Raw genomic sequence first — 22530 nt, forward strand, 5'->3', positions numbered from 1 at the left:
ACGATTTTTAATACGAAAACTCTTAAAAATTGAAAATTTTTTAAAAAATTTTGTAAAATTCCTTGAAAAAATAAAAAAAATAAAATAAAAATATTTTAATTAATTAATTAAATTTAATTTTATACACTTTTTAATATATTTCAAAAAAATACATTTTGATTTTAATTACCTAATTAATTTTTAAAAATTAAAACGACATTTTTTATAGTACAAAAAATTGAATTTATTCAAAAAAACTGGGATCAAAAACTTAAAAAAAAATATAAATTCTGACAGAGATGCCGACGACAAATCAATTCACATAAAAAATAAGAAATTTGATTAATTTTCCTCCTTTTCGGGTGTTTCCGTGTCCTTTTTAGCCTTTCCATGCTCTGACGTCATATGAATCGTGTAATTAACAACATTGCCAAACTTTGCGCCGCATGCCATGCACGTAATTTGCTTGTTTGGCGTATGAATGAGTCCCGAATGAGCTCGATTTGTCCTTGGCAGCGACTTCATTGCAGAATTTCCGTTACTTGCCGCACTCGAAGCAGACGATTCCATTGGATCAGCAGTCTTGTTGGCACCAATTGACTTATTTCCCGTCGCCTTTCGACTGTATTCGGATTCGCGAGCTGCATAACTTTGACTCAAGAGCTGTTTCTTGTCTTTCGGCGGGATTTTCGTGCATTTCAGAAGCAAATGATCATCCAACGCCTTTGGGATCATGAATTTTTTGTCGCAGTATTTGCACATGAGTTCGGATTTCGATGCGGTTTTTGTCAAGGACGCTTGTTTCGGGATCGCGCCAAGTGCACGAGAGCTCGAGGCGGTAGAAGTTGACGCTCCTGAGGCTGGGGGAGGCATTACGGAACGACGAGCAGCTAATGGCATGACACTACGACGTGTTGGCTTCGGAGATGCTCGACTTGGCAACATGGATTTACGAATGCTGAGCTTCCCAACGGATTTTCCAAAGCTCGAACGACGATTTCCGACTTTGACGGTGGCAATTTTGAGAGTTGGCATCGCCGGGGGCTTCTTAGGTGCTTCAGTTTTCGTTTCGGGAGGCACTTTTCGCATCGAAGCGGGTCGCAGGGCAGCTGGATGCAACGATTGACGCTTCTTAATGGCACCTGTGGATGACTTTTGAGCTTCTGAAGTGCCCGAATCCAAAGATTTTGTTGGAAGAAATGATTTTCGCGACGGAAGAGGAGCTTTGGGAGGCAAAGTTTTCGTCTCCGCGATGCCCGGCAGTTGTGTTATGGGTTGGCGTGAGGCCCAAGTTGCACGTTTCTTCGCTGCAGGCACTTGTGACGTCACGCCAGGCGCAGAATTCACCTTGGAAACGACTCCCTTGCGATATGCCGTCGAAATTGAGGTGCGTTTTGGCAACAAAGACTCTTTAATCGCCGGTTTTTTCTCCTCATCTTTGGAATAAATCTCGTCAATGCTCGAATTAGCCATGCTCGCTGCCATTTTCTCGAAAGCTTGTTCGACCAAAGTCTTTATGGGCTTAAATTCTGCCGTCACAACAGGCGATGCATCACTCTCGGTGTCCGTTTCGCTGATCGGCAGTTGCTTACACGGCGTTTTAACCTTGAAAAGTTGTTTCATGGGCGCGAAATCATCGATTGCCATCGATTCGCGACCCGTCAAAGGCGGCGCAACTCCCATCAAATCTTCCATTTCGTACTCCTGACTCACGCGAGTGGCGGTTTTTTGGAAAGCAACTTGCCCGGGAGATATTTTCTTCTCTTTTTCCGGCACAGGATCAATTTCAAAGTTAAATGCGGGATTCGAGGGCGACGTGAAACGCCAATTCGCCTTCTGCGGAAGCTCCAACTTGACATTTTCGAGTTGTTGATTCACAATTTCGACGTTTTTCTCGAAATTCAACGTCAATTTGCTCCAATTTTCCTTGTTGACGGCATTCAAGTCGTTTTCGTCGACGGGCGCGATGCACGGCGTTGAGCTGATGTTTTGTTGCAGGAGCTGTTTGCGTCCCGAGAGCATCAAAGGCGAGTTGGCGAAGCGTTTGACGGCGGGAGAATTTAGCAAATGTGGCGATTTTGCGTGTTTCACGGTCTTTTCCATCGTTTTTTCCAAAGTTATCTCGTGACTGGCCTCCAAAGTGCTCTCGTCGTTGTAAACTTGCGAATTTGACATCGAAATCTCCTCGAGGGCGGAGCAGTAAAGCGCAGAGCTGTCCGTGTCGGTGTCTGTGGTATCCATTACGGCGCTCAGGAATTTGTTGGCAGGAATCTTATCAGTTTCCATTTTAGCGATTCTTGACTAAGGAAGAGATTTGGTGAGTTTTTAGCAGATTTTAGGGGAAATTTTGACTTACCTTTGACTTTTTTCACAAAAATGCGACGTTTTTCATCAGTTTTCGACAAAATATTCACGAAAAAGACGAGAATTCGATACAAAATAGACGAGTTGTGTTCTTTTTCTTCAAAAAAAAATTCTGCTTTAACCGTTTTTTGGCCTTTTTATCAATTTCAGTCGTCTCAGCGTCATTTTTCATACAAGTTGGATGGGAGACTTGGATTGGAGGCTTGGATGGAATTTAACATGCGACCCGATTTTCATCAAAGTTGAATCCGAGGCTTGGATGGGGGACTTGGATTGGAGACTTGGATCCGATCCATTCAACTTTGATGAAAATCGGGTCGCGAAAATCCATCCAAGTCTCCCATCCAACTTGGATCTATTTCACTTTCGCCTCAAAAGTAAACAAAAACAAATGCACGTTTAAAATTCTTCCTCAAAAAATGGATTTATTGCAGAAAAGTCTCTCCGAGGTAACTTGTTCATACAAAATTTTACTAAAAAACGAAATTTCACTCAAAAATCCATTATAGGCCATCAACAAAAACACCGCAGAAACATCAAAATGGGAAAAGTACTTGGAAGAAATGCGGCAGGCGGAAACCAGTCTTCGTGATTTCCAGAAAAAACTCCAAGTTGACTGCATGGTTCCGATTGGCACGAAAGCTTTGATGCCCGGACACCTCTACCACACATCGGAAATTCTCGTGGGGAATGGCAACAAAGTTTTTTCGAAATGCACGACTTTCGATGCGCTAAAAATTTGCAAGCACCGCCAAACGTACGCCGAAAAACGTTTGAAAGAACTCGAGACCGAACGAGATTTGCACAAAAATAAATTGGAGCTTCCTTTCATGCAAAACGCTTTCGGAAACCAGGAGGGACAGGAGATTATTGAAGAGTATGACGAACAAAAAGAAGCAGAATGGCGAAAAAAACACCGAGAAAGTGTCGCAGCGCAGAAGAAAAAGGAAAGAATGGAACGAGAAACGGCAAAAAATGAAGAAAAAACTGAAAAAAGTCACGAAGAAGTGATGAATTTGCTGGATGAACTCGAATTAATGGACGAATTGGAGGAAGAACTCGCAAATTTAAACGTTCAAACCGACGACCAGCTCCAAAAATTGATGTCGGGCGAGCTCCAACCACCAAAGGAGAAGAAAAGAATCGCTCACAGCAACAATTTTGCAGCTAAAAAGGACGTCGTTGTCGATGGAAGTGTCTTACCCGAAGAAAAATCCGAAGTTGAACCCAAAAAAGTGCCGGAAACACAAAATATTCCACAAGAAATCCAAGAAAATCCTCAAGTTGAACCAATTCCGGAGCCAGAAATCGTCGTTCCGGAACTAGAATCACCGCCAGATGAAGGAAATTACACCGGCGAGTCCGAATCCGAGTCTGAATCCGATATTGACAGCAGCACCGTCAGCGAACAAGTCTACTCCAAGTGGAAAGAAATGCTCGAGGCATCGAAAAACCTCTCGCGGAAGAATAAAAAACATTATTTGAAGCAAAAATTGAAAGATGTCAACCGAAGTTTGCAGGAACTGGTCGTGCATGATGTCGACACACTCACAATTCGCATCGATTTGAACGATTTAAAGGATTTAATTGAAGACGAAATCATTCGAATAGCTGAAAATAAACAAGAAGAAGAAATTTTAGAAGAAAATCCGGAAATTCCAGCTCAAAAAAGTAAAAATGAAGAAAAACGACGTTCGAAAATTTCATTTGCCGAAGAAGATGATGTTAAATTAATCGATAAACATGAGGCGCCATGCAAAGTTGGCGAAAATTTGTCTTTAGTTACACCGGAAATGCCAGAAAATAACGGATTGACTCGATTTATTACGTTTCATCACTCCGAATGGCCCGTTATGGAACCTTGCAAGGAGGATGAAAATGAAGTTGCGAGTCCGATGGACGTTTATCATGAGAGATTTGGCTATTTTCCGAAAGAAAAGCCTCAAGTAGTTCAATCTCCATCGATTTCAAAGGAGAATAGTTGTGAAGATTTGAAATCGATTCTGAAAAATAAGGAAAAAGTCCTGCAAGAAACTCATCGAGAAGTGCCAAAACCAGTTAAAAAGGAGAAAAAATTGAAGCCACTCACGGAAGCGACAAATGTAAGTAAAAAAATTTAAAATACGCATTGGGGAAAATTTTTAGAATGTGCATTGGGGCAAAAATTCAAAATGTGCACTGGGTCAAAAACTTAAAATGTGCATTGGGGCAAAAAAATTGAATGGGAATTGGGGTAAACTTTCAAAATATTTTAAAAATATGATTTTTTTATGAAAAAGTGGATTTAAAAGTTAAAAAATAAGGCCGCTCCAAATTTTTTTTTAACTTTTAGTCCCATGCCCCATTTCAAAAGTGGAAAATCCAATGGGGCAAAATAAAAAAAAAGTTGAAAATATCATCAAAATTTACCGTTTTTTGGTCTTTTTTCATAGTTTTTCAAGAATTTTTCAAATTTTTTTTTTTTAAATTTTAATATTTAAAAATTTTTGTATTGAAAAACGAAATTAAACATGAATTTTCTTCTCTAAAAATTTTTTCAAAAAAATAATTTTTTAAAATTTTTGACAGTTTTTTTATGAAATTTTTTTTTTTTAAATTTTTTACTTGGAATACTCTTATATCAATTTTAAATTATCAAATCTCAATATAGACCATAAAAACAACTAAAATATTCATTAATGATCAAAAATTGTTTAAATTTTGTCATTTTGTATGAAAAAGTATTTCAAATTTTTTTTTTATTTTTTTGCCCCCCCCATTTTGAAAAATAGTTTTTGGGACAAAAAGTTCGAAAAAAATTTGGAGCGGCCTAAATTTAAAAAAAAATTATCAAGGAAAAAATTATGAAAGGCTAAAACCTAAACTTGGAATTTTTTTCCTTGATAAAATTTTGTTTTTTTTTTAAATTTATTTTATACTTTTTTTTCATAAAAATTATCATAATTTAGAAATATTTTAAAACTTTGCCCCAATGCAAATTTTTAAAATTTGTCCTAATGCAAATTTTAAATTTTTGACCCAATGCACATTTTTAATTTTTTTCCCCTATTTTTTTGTTTTAACGAATTTTCTTTAAAAATTTTATTTTTAGCTCCTTGGCGACGTAGTTGAACGTCCTGTGGACTACCAACCAAAAACTGTAAAAGACGAACCCAAACAAAAAGTCAGCAAATTCAAAGCGAATCGAAATAAAAACAAGTCGTAGTTAAAAATTAAATAAAAAAAAAATTAATTTTTTCATAAAAATTGACAAGTTTCAGCGTTACATCACAACTCGAAGGCTCAAAAACGACAAGAAATCAAATTTTTCAAGCTGCTGTCAAATATTCGTTGCAAAAATGCAACAAAAACTGGTTCCTCTTCGAAAATTTTTCTCACTTTTACCCGTTCAACATGTCAAATTTTTCGATTTTCAAGCAAATTCGACATGACAAGATGTGGCTTGACTACTTTTGACGCTAAATCTCTCGTTGTTTTAGTTGCTCGCGAGCTACAGACTTGATCGGATCACAAAATCTCGCATAAAAATACAATTTATTGGATCCAGCTGTGAAGATTTGTAAGTTAACGCATCAAAAAATTGCGAAAATGGTAAGAAAATGAAAAATTTTTTCATGAAAATTTTAATTTTTATGAATTTTTTAATGATTTTTGGAGAATTTTGAAGTAAATTAGACGAAAATTGCTCCTGAAATTGTAAAAGACGTTAAACGAGACACTCGTCCATTAGCATAACAAAGAAAAGATTAAAAAAATTTAAATTTAAATGTGCGACAAGCCGATCCCATAAATTTTTATCACTTGTTGTTATGATTTTTATGACACTAATCGAGCAACAAGTAGTCAAAAATTCTTGTTTTGATCATAAATTTACTTCCGATGTTCTTCAGGGAGTGAACTCGAGCAAAAAAAGTGAGACTTTGGATGGATTTCGAACAAAATTTGTGCTTCCCTGCATCGTTCCACGTTCAAATGAGGCAAATTTGGTCTTCAGTCGTGATGATTTTCGAAATTTTCGGTATTTGTTGTTCGATGCGGTCGGATTTAACGTAAGTTTTTGCCTTTTTTTGATAAATTTTCTTAAATTTCATTCAAAAAATTTCTTTTAGAGTCGTGAAATCTACAAAAAGCTACTTTTGGACTATTATTCGTCGTCAAGTCATGTCTCGCTAACCACTTTACAAGAAATTTTCGGCGTAAAATCCATCAAAACTCCTCGAAAAGTGAAGGAATCTACACAATTTGTCAATATTTTCATCAAAACTGGGGAATTTCCTCGTGACAAGGCTTTGTTCTTTGTCGTTTACTTAAAATCTGATCGTTCAACGAAGTTTTGCTCAAAAGTCGTGGAGACTCATGCCTCAAAAACGGAATGGAATGAGCATTTATGCATGTAAGTACCTGCGGAAGTCGTAAAAAATCATGGAATTTCAATAAAAAATTAATTTTCAGACCGATTTATGTCAAAAAAGACCTTAGAGATGAACTTATCATCGAAGTTGGGTAAGAAAATCGCTAATTTCTTGAGTCATGTCACTCAAAAAAATTTTTTTTTCAGAAATTTTCATGATTTTGCTTCAAATCTTCTTAAAAATTCACCAAATTTGGAGCTTTTGAGCAACAATGACACTTCAGAAATACGAAAATTGGTCCTTGAAACGTCTCTGATGTCGAAAAAGTTGCTTTGTAAGTCGAAATCCGTTGGAAAAGTCACCATCGATGAAGAGTTTTTGGGCGATAGTCACGATTTAGTGCTGAAAATCAACGGAAAATCCATTTCTGGTGAACTTCATTTGCAAATTGAGGTCAGCGATGGTCCCTCAAAGGACTTTCAATCAAAAGAACATGCAATTGTGACTAAATTAGGGCTCATCCACGACCAAGAAATCAACAAAGGAACATTTATCACGTCCTCAACTGAAGCAATTCTCGACCAACATCGCAAAATTTGTCATTTAACGTCTTTTGAGTCAACCCTTGTGCGATGGATTTGTCTTTCACAGCTCCAAAACGTCTTTAAATTCGATTATTTGGTCTTGGATAACGTCATTCAGCATATTTTTCAGCATTTAACGGACTCAGAGATGCCAATTTTGTACGTGGAGCCTTTTGGAAGTGCAACAAAAGTTATTTTAGAAGGAATTTTTGACAGAATTCACGAAGTAAAAGCAGATAATCACGCATTTAGTGTCTTAAATTACGTTTTCGGCATCAAACCGTGTGTCAAAAAGGAACATTTTCACTCACCGAAAGGAATTTTGATGGAAAATCTCGTTTCTGAGGATCTACAGAAGAAAATTGAAGAAGCAATTGAAGGCGGGATCGATATTTGGTGGCAACATAACACAAAAGGAGTCGTTTTTGAGTGTCTTGAGGACATGATGAGGTTCCTGGATGAGCTTTTCGAGTACCAAGAAGCTCTGTTACAAGCGTATTCTGGAATTTTCAAGCAAAAATTGAACTTTGACTTGAAAAGTGTTTTGAAAAAAGTAATTTTTCATCAAATTTCTGGAAAAATTGAACCGATTCTTGGAAATTTCGCACAAAAACTTGAATCTGAAAGCAAAATTATTGAAAAAAGTTTGAATTTATGTGAAAATGTCAAGAAATATTACGAAAATTTAGTGCATTTGGTTGATACAGACCTGAAGGAACGCGCAAATTATTTATTCACAGTGCTAAAAAGACTTCACAGCAACTTTTTCTTCGTTTTTCATCAAATTTCATCCAAAGCAAGTGATTTTTGGGTCCTGGAAGCAACATCAAAAGCGATGACTTGCGTTGAACGAACTGTTGACTTGGAAAATTTCACTTCAATAGACGAAAATGTTCGTTATAGCTCGTCTTCTGTGGATTTTTTGGGAATTTTAGCTGAATTTAGGATTTTTTGGGAAGATTTTTTGACCTTAAACGGAGGATCTGATGAAATTAATTCAAAAATATTGAATTTTATACAAAAAATCGTTCAATTGTTCATCGATTTGTCATTGAAAAAGGTCAAAAAGTTGAGTGACGAGCAATTTTTGGACATTTGGATCACTTTTTTGCACAACATCAACCACATTAGACAAGAAATTCATCAGAATTTGCTTCCAACGGTCATTAACAAGAAAGAAAATTACATCGAAGACATCTTAAAAGAGCTTCAAGTCGAAAAAATTTTCGCTACGGAACTGATTTTGAACACTCAACACGAAATGGGTATCGAAAAATCCATTGATGACTTCAATTATGACGAATTAAGGACCAAATATGAGGATTTTTGTTCAATTCTTCACGAGGAATTTCATAACTCACCAAGTTTCGGTCAAATTTTCGTTGAAATCTGGTCAGAATCGTTAAAATTCTTCAACGACATCCACGAAAAAGCAATTCACGCTGGGGCTCATATTGAATTTTACTGCAAGTTACACGAAACAATAAAATCCATCTCGCATATTTGCTCAAAAATGGTCGATAACTCCTCAGTTGAGTTCAATCTCGATAGAAATCTTGAGCGAAAATTATTTTTAAACTCAACAGAGTCAGATGACTTGATTGAACAATACTACATTGAACGTCACAAGCTTCAAAATCTGGAAAAAACTAAAAGTTTTGGCACCTTAACGGTTTCTGTGACACGAAAAAATGAATTTTTGGAGATAAATATCTTGAATTTGAAGGATCTCGTACCTGTTGAATGGAAAACCAGCTGCGATCCATATGTGAAAATACGTTTCGTACCGTTGGAACACTTTAAAGATGTTGGGAAATATCATACGAAGGCAAAATCGAAGACCACATGTGCTCTTTTTGATGAAAAATTCGAAATGTAAGCAAAAATTTTGATTTTTAGAACAACTTTTAGTACAAATTTTGATTTTTAGAACAGTTTTTAGTACAAATTTTGATTTTTAGAACAACTTTTAGTACAAATTTTGGTTTTTAGAAAAGTTTTTAGTACAAATTTTGATTTTCAGAAGAATTTTTAGTACAAATTTTGATTTTTAGAAGAGTTTTTAGTTAAAATTTTGATTTTTAGAACTACTTTTAGTACAAATTTTGATTTTTAGAACAACTTTTAGTACAAATTTTGATTTTTAGAACAACTTTTAGTACAAATTTCGATTTTTAGAACAATTTTTAGTACAAATTTCGATTTTTAGAATAATTTTTAGTACAAATTTTGATTTTTAGAACAACTTTTAGTACAAATTTTGATTTTTAGAACAACTTTTAGTACAAATTTTGATTTTTAGAAGAGTTTTTAGTACAAATTTTGATTTTTAGAACAACTTTTAGTACAAATTTTGATTTTTAGAAGAGTTTTTAGTACAAATTTTGATTTTTAGAAGAATTTTTAGTACAACTTTTAACTTTCTAAATAATTTTATCTAAAAATTTAATTTTTTTTTAGTCCAATTTCTAAAATCAACGTCAACGGAAGCAATTTCATCCATTTCATGATCGTCGAAAAGGAATTGATGACAAAAATTCACTTGGGAGACGCTTTTTTGCCTTTAATTGACTATTTAGACTTCAATCCAGACTCAAAAATGTCACAAATTCATCTGAAATTAACAAAACCTGACGAAAGTAAGTCATTTTTCAAACAAAGTTTCATTAAAAAAAATATTTTTTTAAATTTTAGGCTCAGAAATCATCAAAACCTTGGAAAATCGCGAACATCACGACAAAATAGCAAAAGATTTCTTGAAACATTTGCGATCTCAGATGAACCACGGCAAGCTAGCGACTCTTCAACACCGAATCTACGAACGCCAGCACTCGATATCGGATTTTATTCATTCCCATACTGCTCGAAACCATCACAGCTGAACTTTTTTCGGTGTGATTCATCGAAATTTCCGGTTTTTTCCGTCCCGTAGGAATCCCTTCACATAAAAAATTAAAAAAAAAAAGTTCAAAGTCATTATGTGTAAATATCGCCGTCACGCCTTGGATTTATTTTTCTACAAACAACGCGTGGAGTATTACATCATAGCAAGTGTTTCTGAAGACCATTTAATTTCTCGGAAAATTAAAATGCAAAAAAAAATCATCGAAACAAGCTTTTTTTAACTAAACGACGGACAAGAAGGGCACCGGTTATGTTGCCGTTTATGAGTTTGTTCCGCTCCAGTGACCTCCGAACGCAATACTTCACTAGAAAATGGGTAAAGACTAGATAAATATTCATACATGGGAGTAACAAGTTGAGGTAAAGTTGCATTGTGGTTCTTTTTTTTTTGGGTCAATCACCTCCGTAGAACATCGTCTTTATTTTTTTTTTATCAAAACATTGGATGAGTCATCGTTCTGCTTCAGGAGTCTTCTTCAGTAATTTAAATTTTAAAAGGTTTTCTATTTATTTTTATTTTTTATTGAAGAAAAGGTCTGAAATTATTTAGATCTTTAGTACATATACAGGTCAAGATACTAAAAATAATGTAAATTGTCATATTTGTTGATGTTTTCGCAGAACTGATTAATTAAGCCAATTTAACTTTTTTCGTAGGAATGAATTAACGAGCGTTACGCGTAGTTTTTTGAGAATCATCGTGAATTGTGGGTAAAATGGAAGAATTTTTTTTTTGTAAGTATTCAGAATATTGGCTTTTGCAAAAGTCAATATTTGAATTTTTTCTCCTCAAAAAATTTTTGTAAAATTTTGACTTTTTGAGTAATTTTTAGTACAAATTTTAATTTTTAGAACAAGTTTTACTGTTGACTTTTATTTTCAGATGATTTTTTTTAAGTACTAATTTAATTTTCTGTAAAATTTTTAGTACAAATTTTGACTTTCGAAATATTTTTTAGTACACATTTATGACTTTTAAATGAATTTTTAGTACTAAATTTGAGATTCCGAAGATTTTTTAGAACAAATTTTATTTTCTAAATAACATTTTTGCTTTTTTGATTTTTAGAAAATTTGTACTAATTTTAGTAATTTTTGACTTTCTTAAAAATTTTTATTCCGAAGAAGTTTTAAAAGCTTGATTTTTCTGAATAATTTTTAGTACAGAATTTTGAATTTTAAACGATTTTTACAAATTTGAATTTCTGAAGTTTTTAGAACAAAATTTAATTTTTATTTTAGTACAGAACCTCTGAATAATATTTTTAGTACAAATTTATAATTTCTGAAGTAATTTTTTATAAAATTTTTTAGAACAAATTTCAACAAATTTTTAAAACTTCAATTTCCAATTTATTTTTATTTTAAAACTTTAAGACAAATTTTATAATTTTTGAAGTAATTTTTAGTACAAATTTTAAATTTTAGAACAACTTTTACCTTTAATTTTTATTTTTAGATGATTTTTTAGTGCTAATTTAATTTTCTGTAAAATTTTTAGTACAAATTTATGACAAATTTCGAGTTCCATAGTTAATTTTATTTGAAACTTTAAGCTTTAAAAAACTTTTATTGAATTTTTGATTAATTTCTAGTCCAAATTTTAAATTTTAGAACAAGTTTCACTTTTATATTTATAAAAGTAATTTGTTAATTTTTATTTTTAGATGATTTTTTAGTGCTAATTTAATTTTCTGTAAAATTTTTAGTACATATTTTTGGCTTTCAAATGAATTTTTAGTACTAAATTTGAGATTCTGAAAGTTTTTTAGAACAATTTGTAAAATATTTACTACAAATTCTGACTTTCTGAAGAAATTTTAGTACAGATAATTATTTTTAGAACAACTTTTACTAAAAATTTTCATTTTCAGATAAATTTTTTAGTACAAAATTTAATTTAAAAAAAAAATTAGTACAAACTTTAGCTTTTTAAAGATTGTTTGACAAATATTTCTGAATTAATTTCATTTATTTAAAATTGTAGTTTTAAAAAAATCTTTTTCCGTATTTTTCTACTTTTTTGAATAATTTTTTGAACTAAATTAGTACTAAAATTATTGTGATTTTTAGTACAATTTTTAAAATTAAATTTTTAATGATAAAAATTTATTTTTTTCGCAAAAAATTAACTGAAATTAATAAAAATTTAATTAAAAATGTCCTCTAAAAATACTTTTTGAGCCTAAAATCAATTACAAAAACCCGAATTATCAAAAAATTTCCTTATTTTTATCTTTTCATTCGTTCATCAATCAACTTCAACTGCAAATTACTACTCTTCACTACAATTCCGCCTCACAGCAAACACCTGACTACACTCCGCAACGACGACGATTCTTCTTCTATTATTATTTATTAGTTCATTTTCCATGTACGAGAACGCAACTACGAGCCACATCGCATCATCATATGAATTTCCGTCGGCTTGAATAATGTGGCGCGGCCCGTTCATGGTTTAGTTTTCAATTGTCTGCACGACCGGCAACACATGAATATTTTTCGTCGCGGTTGAAACTAAATTTTTTTCGTTGCTATAGAGTCGCGCGCATTGTTTCCTTCCTTCCAACGAGTAGTTCATGAACAATAAAGCACAAAATCAAAACAAAAATAAAGTTTTTTTTTACGGTCAAGTGAATTTTGAGGCAAACTGCATGTTTTTAAAGTGACTAAATACACAAAAAATTGTACAAAAGTGGGTAAAAAGTCGCGATTTTACGCATTGATTAGACAAAAAGTGCCTCGAGACGACTAAACGGCGGCGAAGGAGGCGTTAAATGTTGAAAAATTGACTCATGTCAATCAACAATGAGTAATTATTTGATGTAATTCAAGTGTTTAGTGCAGTTTTTTACACTTTAAAGGCATCAAAACATCGAAAATAATGGAAATTGTTGTTTTTCTGTTAAAAATTATTCAAAAAACGATCAATTTATACAAGAAAAAGTGAAAAAAAATAAATATTTGTCCGAAAAATGAACATTTTCCAGGAAAACATGAAAAATTTATCGCAAAACAGACCAAGTCATTAAGTAACACGTGAAATCACATCGACATAAAACATTTTTTATCGATTATTTCTTAAGAAAATAGTTCAAAAACGTGAAAATGGGTGCCCTTCAATGAAGTTTTGTTTACTTTTCATTAAAAATTTGATGAATTTTTAACAATTTTTACAATTTCTCAAGGAAAATTGACTTCAGGTGCATTCAAAAAAATTTTTTTCAGTCAATTACCGTCAAAATATTCAAAAAAATTGGAATAACGGTAATTCTCATTAAAGTTGAATTATTTAATAATGTTCTGTGCCTCACTGAAGTGACTTCGCGGCGTTCAGTGAAAAGACAATGGAGAACTAAATGTCGCGCGTTAAGAATAAAAGTTTAATGTGTGACAATTTGTTCACGCTTTTGTGCTTCATTGTTTGTCTTTTACATGTTTTTATTGTTTTTTTTTTTGTGAATGAGTCGTGCCTCGTGAAGGGAACAAGTGGAAGATTGAGTTCAAGTTGAGCAGTTAATGTCATTCTAATTGCTGGATGAGACGATTTCGTGTGAGGTTTTTGACATCGGAGCGGATGTGGATGATGATGAAATTTTTGGAAAAGCTTAAAAATAGAGAATTTTAGTTTTAGAGGCTGGAAATTGAATTTTTTGAAGGAAAAGATTACTTACATGAAATTTTTTTCGATATTTTGTCAAAAATTTTAATTTTTTTTGTAGTTTTTTTTTTTTTTGGGAAATACATTTTATCCAAATCGTCGCTGTTTTGGACCTAATTTTTTTTTATTTAAAAGAAAATATTTTTTTAAGAAAATATAATTGTTTTTTAATGAAAATAAATTAAATTTAGTGATTTTTTTAGATTTTTATACAAAATTTTCACTTATTTTTCAAAAAATTTATGAAAACTGGATGAAAACTCCTTAAAAATGCTCAAAACTCACTTTTAAAAGATTTTTGAATTGAATTTCTTCGAACAAAATTCTTTTTTAAGCCTTTTACGGCTTAAACTTTAATCCAAAAAGTCTTAATTTAGCGTTTTAATTGAAAATTTTAATTTTTGTTGCACTTTTAATTCATCTTGAAAAAAATATTGTAGCTCTTTTGGCTTTTGTAGGAAATCTTCATCTAAAACAGAAAAATTTGTCATTTTTTTATGAAAATTGATCATCATTTCAAAAAAAAATGTCAACATGCGCATTTAACAAACACAAATTTTCATTCGAAATGATAAAATAAATTAATTCTCAAAATTATATTGTATCGCAAAAATTGTTCCGTTCATTAAAAAGTAGACGGATGATCATAAATTGTCTTTATTGAAGTTAAATTTGTTCTAATTTCGTTGAAATTAGACAATACCGCGAAAATTTAGTTGAATTTTTTTTTTATTTTAAGACACGAGGCTAATTGCTTCAAAATTTCCTCGAAAAATTGCTCGAGTCAATGAAACTTATTATGTTTTAATAGTGAAAGAAGTTAAATTATTTTTTTAAATTAAAATTTTGATTTTTTATCGATAATTGGAATTTTGTAACGTTAATTTTAAATTAATTTTAAATAATTAATAAAATTAAATAAGGAAATTGAATTATAATGGAATTGAATTATAATTAAAAATTAATAAAATTAAAAATAAAATTCCTAAATTTATTTAAATTAATTAATTTAAAAATTAATAAATTATAAAACTTAATTTTTAAAATTGAATTTTGAAAAACAATTTTTACAAGAATTTTTAGTTGTTCTGAGTAACAAAAAAAATTTTTTTTTCATTAAAAGTTATTAAAAACTTGATATGATTTGAAATTATTTTTTATTAAATTATTATTTTTAATTTAAAATCAATAAAAAAAAATAAAATTCAGTTATTAAATAATAAAAACGATAAAGTTAAGTGAAAATTAATTATTCAAATTTTAATTGAGTTTTAAAATAAATTAATTTTAAAAATTTATTTTTTTTTTTTTGAAAATTATTTAAAACTTTTTTGTGAATTTTTTATCAAGGTAAAAAAACCGCCACATAGAAACTGAAAATTCGTTAAAACCAAAATTCGAAAAATAATTGTTACTTGATAAAATTAAAGAATACAAAAATTACAAAATAAAAGAATAATTTATGTAATTTACCATCGAGGTGTGTAAGTGCCAATAAATGTGATTCCCCATGAAACCAGTTCTAAACTTCTTCTTCGCATCTCAAGTAATTGCAATTCTTCAGTTATTCTTTGTCATTTAACCGGCTATCTTTAATTTCTTTGACGTCAATTTTTTTCAGAAATCCAAACTTTAACTGAAAAATGAGAAAAAATACGGATTACATTTTTTTCTAAACAAGCAAAAAACATTTTAAGACAAAAAAACGCAATTCCTACAACAAAACGATCATTTGTTTGTAAATAATTCTAAAAAATGCAATAGATCGCATAACTAAACCGGTATCTCATTGCTTCAAATCAATTATCGCCGCACATATGACTTGCAAAACAGGTTCATTCTACGATCGATCAACTAGACAGGGAACAAAAATCCGAATATAGGACAAAAAAATGTCGTCACTGATAATATTTCACTCAAAAATCGACATTGTCAGACATTGTCGCATTTTTGTGACGATTTTGATTAAATTTTTGCTTATTTCGCACAATTACGGATCTTATCAAGGACAGCTGATGAATGAAATGCATCCGTATTTTTTTATGAAAAGATTTTATTTACAACTTATTGAACAGTTGTAACGTTGCGTTCGGTGATTATAAGTGGGAGATTGTGAATTTTTAGTTTTTTTTCTAATAAAAAAATTTTTAAAATTAAAAAAATTGTTAAAAAAAAGAAATTTTATGATCCCCAGTGTAATTAAAAAAAATAAATAAATAAAAAATGATAAATTCCGTAAAATCTGAGAAAATTTCTCAAGAAAACATAAAAAAATCCAGAAAAAAATCAATTTCGTTAAAAGTCATTCAATATTTCCGAAGGAATTCCAAGCAGAAAGAGAGGTAAGAAAAAAAAAAAATAATTAAAGGAGCAATGCTCACCCGGAGTTCATTGAATTGCCTTGCAACAGGTTATTAATAGAACCTGAATCTGAATGAAGTAATAGCAACAACAATTAATTCCAAGTGGCATGATAAGAAATATTTTGTTTTTTTTTTCTATGAATTTGCGTCAAGTTTATGTGGCGTGTTTTGGTTTCGATTTCAGCCGGTGTTTCATGTAAAATATTAGAAGAAAGTGTTAATTAAGTTTTTTTGGGAAGTTTCAAGGTCAAGTTCAAATTAAAATAATTTTTATTTGTCTGGAAAGTGACTGAAATCGATATTTTTTTTACCAGAAGTGAGAAAAAAATTATAATTTTGTATAGAAAGTGGATCGAAATTGCAAAATTAGAACTAAAATCGAGCTAAAAAATTTCTTTAAAATTAAATTTTATTCAAAAATGATGAACTGTTTTTCAAAATGTTAAAAAAAAAAATTTAAAGATCTTTTTAAAACAAAAATATAAAATAATTTTTTTTTGTTAGAAAATTGACTCGAAATTGAATAAAAATTATTTTTTGATCGTGAAGCAACTAAATTTGATTTTTTTTTGTTTCAATAATTTTTTTTATCAAAAATGCCTTTTTTATAAAATTATAAAAAAGAATTAAAATTCACAAAAAAAATCTTTTTTCAACTAATTTGTAAGTTTAATTAAAATATAAATAATAATTTCTTTGTCGATTTTTGATCGATTTTTTAAAATCAGAAGTGAAGAAAAATTAAAGTTTGATTAGAAACTTAATCGAAATTAGAGTTTTTGAATCAAAAATGGGTTTAAATTTCTTTAAAATAAAAATTTGTCAAAATGTTAATATATTTTTTAAATATCTAATTTTTAAAATACAATAATTTTACTGTTTTTTTAAATACAAAAATATAAAAAAACATTTTTTTTAATCAAAAAATCGACTCAAAAGTGAGTAAAAATTATTTTTTAATCTTGAAGCAATTAAGTTCTTTATTAAATAAAAATTTAAAGTTTAAGATTTTTTTTTTTCATAAAAAAAATAATTTTTAACCTTTTGTGACAATTTTTGTCAACTAACTTGAAAGTTTAAAATAAAATTATTTTTTTTAAATTTAAAATTTTTTGGTTTTATGAGGAGAAAAATACTAAAAATTGTTCATTATAAGTCGAATCTGTATTTAATTAAAAAATGAAAAATTCAATTTTCTACTTAAATTTGTATAAAATTGATCTATTTTTCAATCAAAATCTAAGAATTATGGTTGAAAATTTTAAATTTTATAATAGAACTTAAATAAATATTAAAATTCGAAAATTTGTTACTAAAAAATTATAAAAAATAACATTAAAAAGTCTATTTTAGTTTTGAAATAAATTTTAAAAATTTTACTTTAAAATGATTTGCGAAAAAATCTCAAAAAATTGATTCAAAATTAATTGTTTTTTGATCGAAAATTAATTTTTTTTTAAATTTTGATAAAATTTTTCAAAATTTTTAATTTTGTCAAAAAATTAAAAAATTTTAAAATTTGTTTAAAAAATCTTACTTTCGCTCAAATTGCTTGAAAATGAATAAATTTTCTTATTTTTCTTGGCAAAATATCAGTTATTTCGTCAAATTTTGACGAAACCCCAAAAATTAATGAAAAAATTCCTAAAAAGATTAAAATTATCGCTAATTCATCAACTTTCAATTAATTTCCATACCTTTGTGAATTTTATTCCTCTCTCAACCTCTGAACTTCCACCTGATTCTCGCATAATTACCCAAACGTTATCGTGTTCACCTTCCATTAATACCACCATTACGCCATTCTTCCAACGTCCGGTCGATAAAATAAAAAAAAATCAGCTGTTGAACTCGAAAAAAGTGTGAAAACTTGATTTCTGAGTGAATGAGGAGGTTCGATGTCATTAAATGGCTTTCAAGGCACAATTTCCATTATTTTTACTGCCTACTTTGTTCTCTTTTTTTTTTGTATCACTTTGTGACTTGAATTACATCTAAATATTCTCGTGAACGCCATAAAATGAATTAATTTCCAGTAGTCGTCAACGTACGGGCGCACCTTGTTATTATTTTCAGTCTTTCGGAGGCTTGAATTGTGAAAAATAAACAAAAAAGTGAACGGATTAGCAATTGTCTCGTCAAGATACGAGAAAAAAGATAAAATTTTATTGAAATGAGTCAATTTTAAAGTGAAAAAAAAAATGAAAAAGTCATCGGGAATCATGCAACCGATGTGTTGCAGTGACAAAAATGCCGTAATCGAGTCGAAAATTGACCCGCAGAGTGTCGCGAAAGGCGATCAAAGGCGCTGGAACTTTTACAAACGCAACAAAAATCGCAAAAAAACGCTCGTCGATCAGGCGGAACAGTGTAACGAGGACGACATTCAAAAATGCTTATCAGATAACGTCGTCGCGGTCCCCAAAAATTCAAATAAAGATAAAATTCACAAAGAAAACGAAAGGTAAGTTTGCTTTTTGATACGAAAATTCAAAGTCAGTAGGTCAAAAAAACACTAGAAGGCCGAAATTTTTCCATTAACGACAGATGTTTAATTTTTTTCGTGTTTTTTTCTCACGATCGACGCAGATTTACGGCAGACTTGCATAAATTAATACAAAATAACAGCCAAACAATCGATCCGTTTTACAACAAGAGCAATCAGAACCAGATGCCCGCCACAGTGAATAATTTTATGATTCACATGAACGGTCAGCAGTACAACCAAGTGCCGTACGGCACGACAAACAAGACGACGACATCGCCGGCAAACAATATTTTTATCGTGCAAACGGAAAATAATCAAACGAGAATTACGATTGTGCAGGCCAGTGAGCCGCCTCGGACGATTTTTCCTCAGACACGCATCGAAGAAGTCGAATCTGAGGGGGATTTGAGTCATGATAGCTTGGATGATTTGGTTATGGGACACTTTGAGTATCGGGAGAAGGCAGTTGATGTGCCGGATAACTTTGAGCCGGATAGTTTGATGATCGATAATAGCTTGGAGGATGTTTCGAAGGAGCAGAGTCCGTTTAAGAGGCGGTTGAATGCGCCACCGTTGAGGCAGTCACGTGGTTTTAAGGTGAGTTTTAGTTGGATTTTGAGTTGAAAATTTTGTTAAGAGGAAAAATGTTAAATTTTGAGCATTTTTAAACGACTTTTGAAAATGAAATTTAAAATTTTAGAAAAATTTTATTAATTAAATTCATTTTAATTAATCTTAATTTAGAACAATTTTGTGAAATTTGATTTTTTTTTAAATTTTTTCAGATTTTTTAAAATTTACATTTTTCATTTCACAAGATTTCATCAGAAAAATTGTATGACATTTCAATTTTAAAACACTTTCAAGTAATTTACACTTTTTTGTTTTTAAATTAAAGTTTTTAAGCAAAAATTATTTTGAAATTTCATTATTATCGATTATCGAAAAACATTTTTTGAATTAGCGAAAAAGCAATTTTCAAATTTTTAACGGAAATTTTTTGAATTGACATTTGAATTTTGAATTTTGTTTAATATTTTAAAAATTTAATACAAAAACTCAAGTTTTCTGAAAAAAGTTTCAAATTGTAAAATTTTAAAGCTTCTAAACTTCTAAAGTCTTAAATTTTGACTAATTTACGTTTAATTACTAAATTTCTAAACTTTGAACGAATTTTTGCCGAAAAAAATAAAAAAAAAATGGATTAGCAAAAAGGCGATTTTCAAATTTTTAACGGTAGTTTTTGAATTGACATTTATTTGATATTTATGAATTTCAGCCTTAATTTTGTTAAATATTTAAATACTTTTCATAAAAAAAAATTCAAATTTTCTGAAGAAAAAATCCAAGTTGTATCTTTTTTAAGCTAAACTTATGTAAACCCAATTTTTTACTATTTTAATTTGACTATGTTAAGATTTTTTAAAATTTTTTTAAAAAAAAAAATTTTTTTAAATTTTTTTTTTTAATTATTGCAAACAATTAATTTAGGCTTTAATTAAAATTTAAAAAAAAGGACTAAAAAACGCATTTGAAAAAAATTAATTATAAATTAATTGAATTAGCAAAAAGGCGATTTTCAAATTTTTAACGGAAATTTTTTGAAATGACATTTACGAATTTTTTCTAAAATTTTATTGAAAATTGTTTAACTTTTTAATTTATTAACAATTGTATCGTTAAAAAAATTATATTTTATTTTTAAAACTGGAAGTTCTTCAAAAATTTTAAAATTTAGGTTAATTTTTTTCTAAATTTTTAAATCAATTATTCTAAAAACATTTTTACTCTTAATAAATTTTCAGCCTTAATCTCATTATTTTCTCAATCAAAAATTAATCTTTTGTTTATCATCCCAAAAATAGAACAAAACAAAAACAAATCCCCACCAATACTTTCGCCGAGACAAGGATGCCTACAATCGTCAATGGATCAACGCCCAACAACTCGACTCGAGCACTCTTGATCGCAACTCCATCCTTCACTGGAGCGGCGACGCAACTCCAAAATTCAATCCAGCCATCAACTTCAAGCCGATTCCCGAACAAAATCCGGGCACCCTCAATCGACGCAACGCAAATTCCCTCAAAAAACTCGGCATAAGTTGCCAAAATCTCTCGTCCGGCAGAAATTCGCCCGAGAGAAATGTCAGTGCGAAAAGTCTGAGCAAAAATTTGAGTAAAAGTGAGCATGATTTGTGTCGCAAAACGTCGACCGATAGTACAACAAGTATCAAAGCGAGCGTCAGTCGTTTCGATATCATGACCAAATTCTTTAGTTTTAACAAAAATAACAAAATTGAGCCGATCACGTCAGTGGAGATCCCGAAGGCAGGTGTGATGGATTTTACAAAACGCGCGGAACGCGTTGGCTGGATGAAGAACATCTCCAATTATTTCGCTAAGAAAACGAGACGCAGCACAGATCGGTAAGTTGACGACTTAATTTAGTTTTTTTTATGATGGCAAAAAAATGTTGGTTACATCCGTTCGGTGACCATCGACCGGAACATTTATGAAAAATATTGAAAACATAGATCAGGTGAAGTTTTATGATTGACAATAAAAAAAAGAGTAAATTATATGTTATGAACATTAAATGCAGTGCATTCATCGAAATAGAAAATAGAGTCATTTGTTTCAGCTTTAGAATTTTTTAGAGATTTTTCAGAAATTTCTAGAATTTTTTTTTAGCAAAATTTAGTTGATTTTATTAATTTTTTAAAAATAAATTTTAATCAAAACGTGAAAAGTTATTCTGAATCTTCTACATTCTGCGGTTTGTTCTCAAGTTTCATGCTTCGTTAGCTGCATTCACATCTTGAAAGTGCTGAGTACTTGTTCGTATTGTTTAAAAATAGTAATAGACTGTTTTGTTACTACTTAAGTTAACTTAGAAGTGAAAATTAGTTGATTAAACATTTTTTTGACTTAAGTTGAAGTGTATAAATTTGTAATAATTTTCGAAAAGACGTGGGTTTGTTTTTATTTTTGACATTTTTTGCTCCTTTGTACGTTAATTTATTTTAAAATCCTCCTTTTAACAACATTTAATCCTTCTGCGCATTCACAAAACTCCAACAACAAAACTTCTACTTACTGCACATGCGCGCGCATCTAACTTTCCTCCTTCCTCTCTCTCCGTCATCATGTTTAAGCCATTTGCGCATGCGTACTAAAGTTAAACTGAACAGGTGCTCAGCAATCTGCCGTGATTTCTTCTTGTAACGCTGTAGTGCCGAGTTAACACTACAGATGGCTTGATGTTAACGGCGTTCGTGCCATTCGTACAAAGCTGAATTACATTTCTATAGACATAAGTTGCGTTGGTTAAGTTGCATGGTTAATGAACACCGGCGCACGCTATGAAATTTTGCCATGTGGATTTGTTTTTGTTCTGCTTGGAGAGAAAGAGAGTGATTTTTGTGATGAGTCATTTTTTTGAAAAGCTGAATGATTGAAGTTTATATGAGATTAATTTAGAATCAAGTCGCTTTGAGAAAGTTCTAAGCAATATGGTGGTTTGGTCTGAGTTGAATCTAATTTGAGAAAGGTCAAAGAATATTTTTCTTGGTATATGAGCTTTGTTTTTAACCATTCTAAAAATATTTTAGACAGGTCACTCTTCCAGAACAAGAAGATATATTTGAGTTTGCGAAATTCTTTGTATCTATTCTTCATTCTACGTTGCTCTAGATTTGGCTTCCTACAATGTTTCCTTTGCTTCAGATTTACTTGTCTAAAAGATTTTCTAATTCTTAATTAAATGATTCCTTATTGTTCTAATGTATTGTTGTTTACAGAATAATCTAAATGTGGATAGAAGTTTGCAATTT

At 30.5% G+C, this 22530-nt stretch overlaps 5 protein-coding genes across 5 annotated transcripts in view; 4 read left to right on the top strand and 1 right to left on the bottom strand.

Moving 5' to 3' along the window:
- Positions 1 to 211: 211 nt before the first annotated feature.
- LOC134834024 (uncharacterized) lies at positions 212 to 2471 on the bottom strand. The gene is made up of 2 exons (XM_063848537.1): positions 2336 to 2471; positions 212 to 2280 (listed from the first exon to the last, which is right to left on the bottom strand). Exon 2 carries the CDS (start codon positions 2263 to 2265, stop codon positions 322 to 324), a length of 1944 nt encoding a protein of 647 aa, XP_063704607.1. The 5' UTR covers positions 2266 to 2280; positions 2336 to 2471; the 3' UTR covers positions 212 to 321.
- A 254-nt stretch (positions 2472 to 2725) lies between these two features.
- On the top strand, positions 2726 to 5583 carry LOC134834665 (unconventional prefoldin RPB5 interactor-like protein). Its single transcript, XM_063849403.1, has 3 exons — positions 2726 to 2792; positions 2853 to 4445; positions 5435 to 5583. The coding sequence occupies exons 1-3, from the start codon at positions 2763 to 2765 to the stop codon at positions 5546 to 5548; spliced, it is 1737 nt and encodes a 578-aa protein (XP_063705473.1). The 5' UTR covers positions 2726 to 2762; the 3' UTR covers positions 5549 to 5583.
- Positions 5584 to 6161: 578 nt separating this feature from the next.
- On the top strand, positions 6162 to 10161 carry LOC134835239 (protein unc-13 homolog 4B-like). Its single transcript, XM_063850108.1, has 6 exons — positions 6162 to 6392; positions 6453 to 6736; positions 6796 to 6846; positions 6902 to 9154; positions 9740 to 9918; positions 9974 to 10161. Exons 1-6 carry the CDS (start codon positions 6162 to 6164, stop codon positions 10159 to 10161), a joined length of 3186 nt encoding a protein of 1061 aa, XP_063706178.1.
- Positions 10162 to 12687: 2526 nt separating this feature from the next.
- LOC134835240 (uncharacterized) lies at positions 12688 to 22390 on the top strand. The gene is made up of 5 exons (XM_063850111.1): positions 12688 to 12878; positions 18244 to 18671; positions 18797 to 19292; positions 20561 to 21123; positions 22309 to 22390. Exons 2-5 carry the CDS (start codon positions 18409 to 18411, stop codon positions 22388 to 22390), a joined length of 1404 nt encoding a protein of 467 aa, XP_063706181.1. The 5' UTR covers positions 12688 to 12878; positions 18244 to 18408.
- LOC134836110 (protein unc-13 homolog 4B) overlaps positions 21080 to 22530 on the top strand; it is a 31052-nt gene continuing 29601 nt past the window's right edge. The window contains exon 1 of the mRNA XM_063851316.1: positions 21080 to 21123. The gene's annotated coding sequence lies outside the window, so the exon portion shown is untranslated. The remainder of the gene's footprint in view (positions 21124 to 22530) is intronic.

Source organism: Culicoides brevitarsis, chromosome 3 (genome assembly GCF_036172545.1).
Source record: "Culicoides brevitarsis isolate CSIRO-B50_1 chromosome 3, AGI_CSIRO_Cbre_v1, whole genome shotgun sequence".
Taxonomy (NCBI): Eukaryota; Metazoa; Arthropoda; class Insecta; order Diptera; family Ceratopogonidae; genus Culicoides; species Culicoides brevitarsis.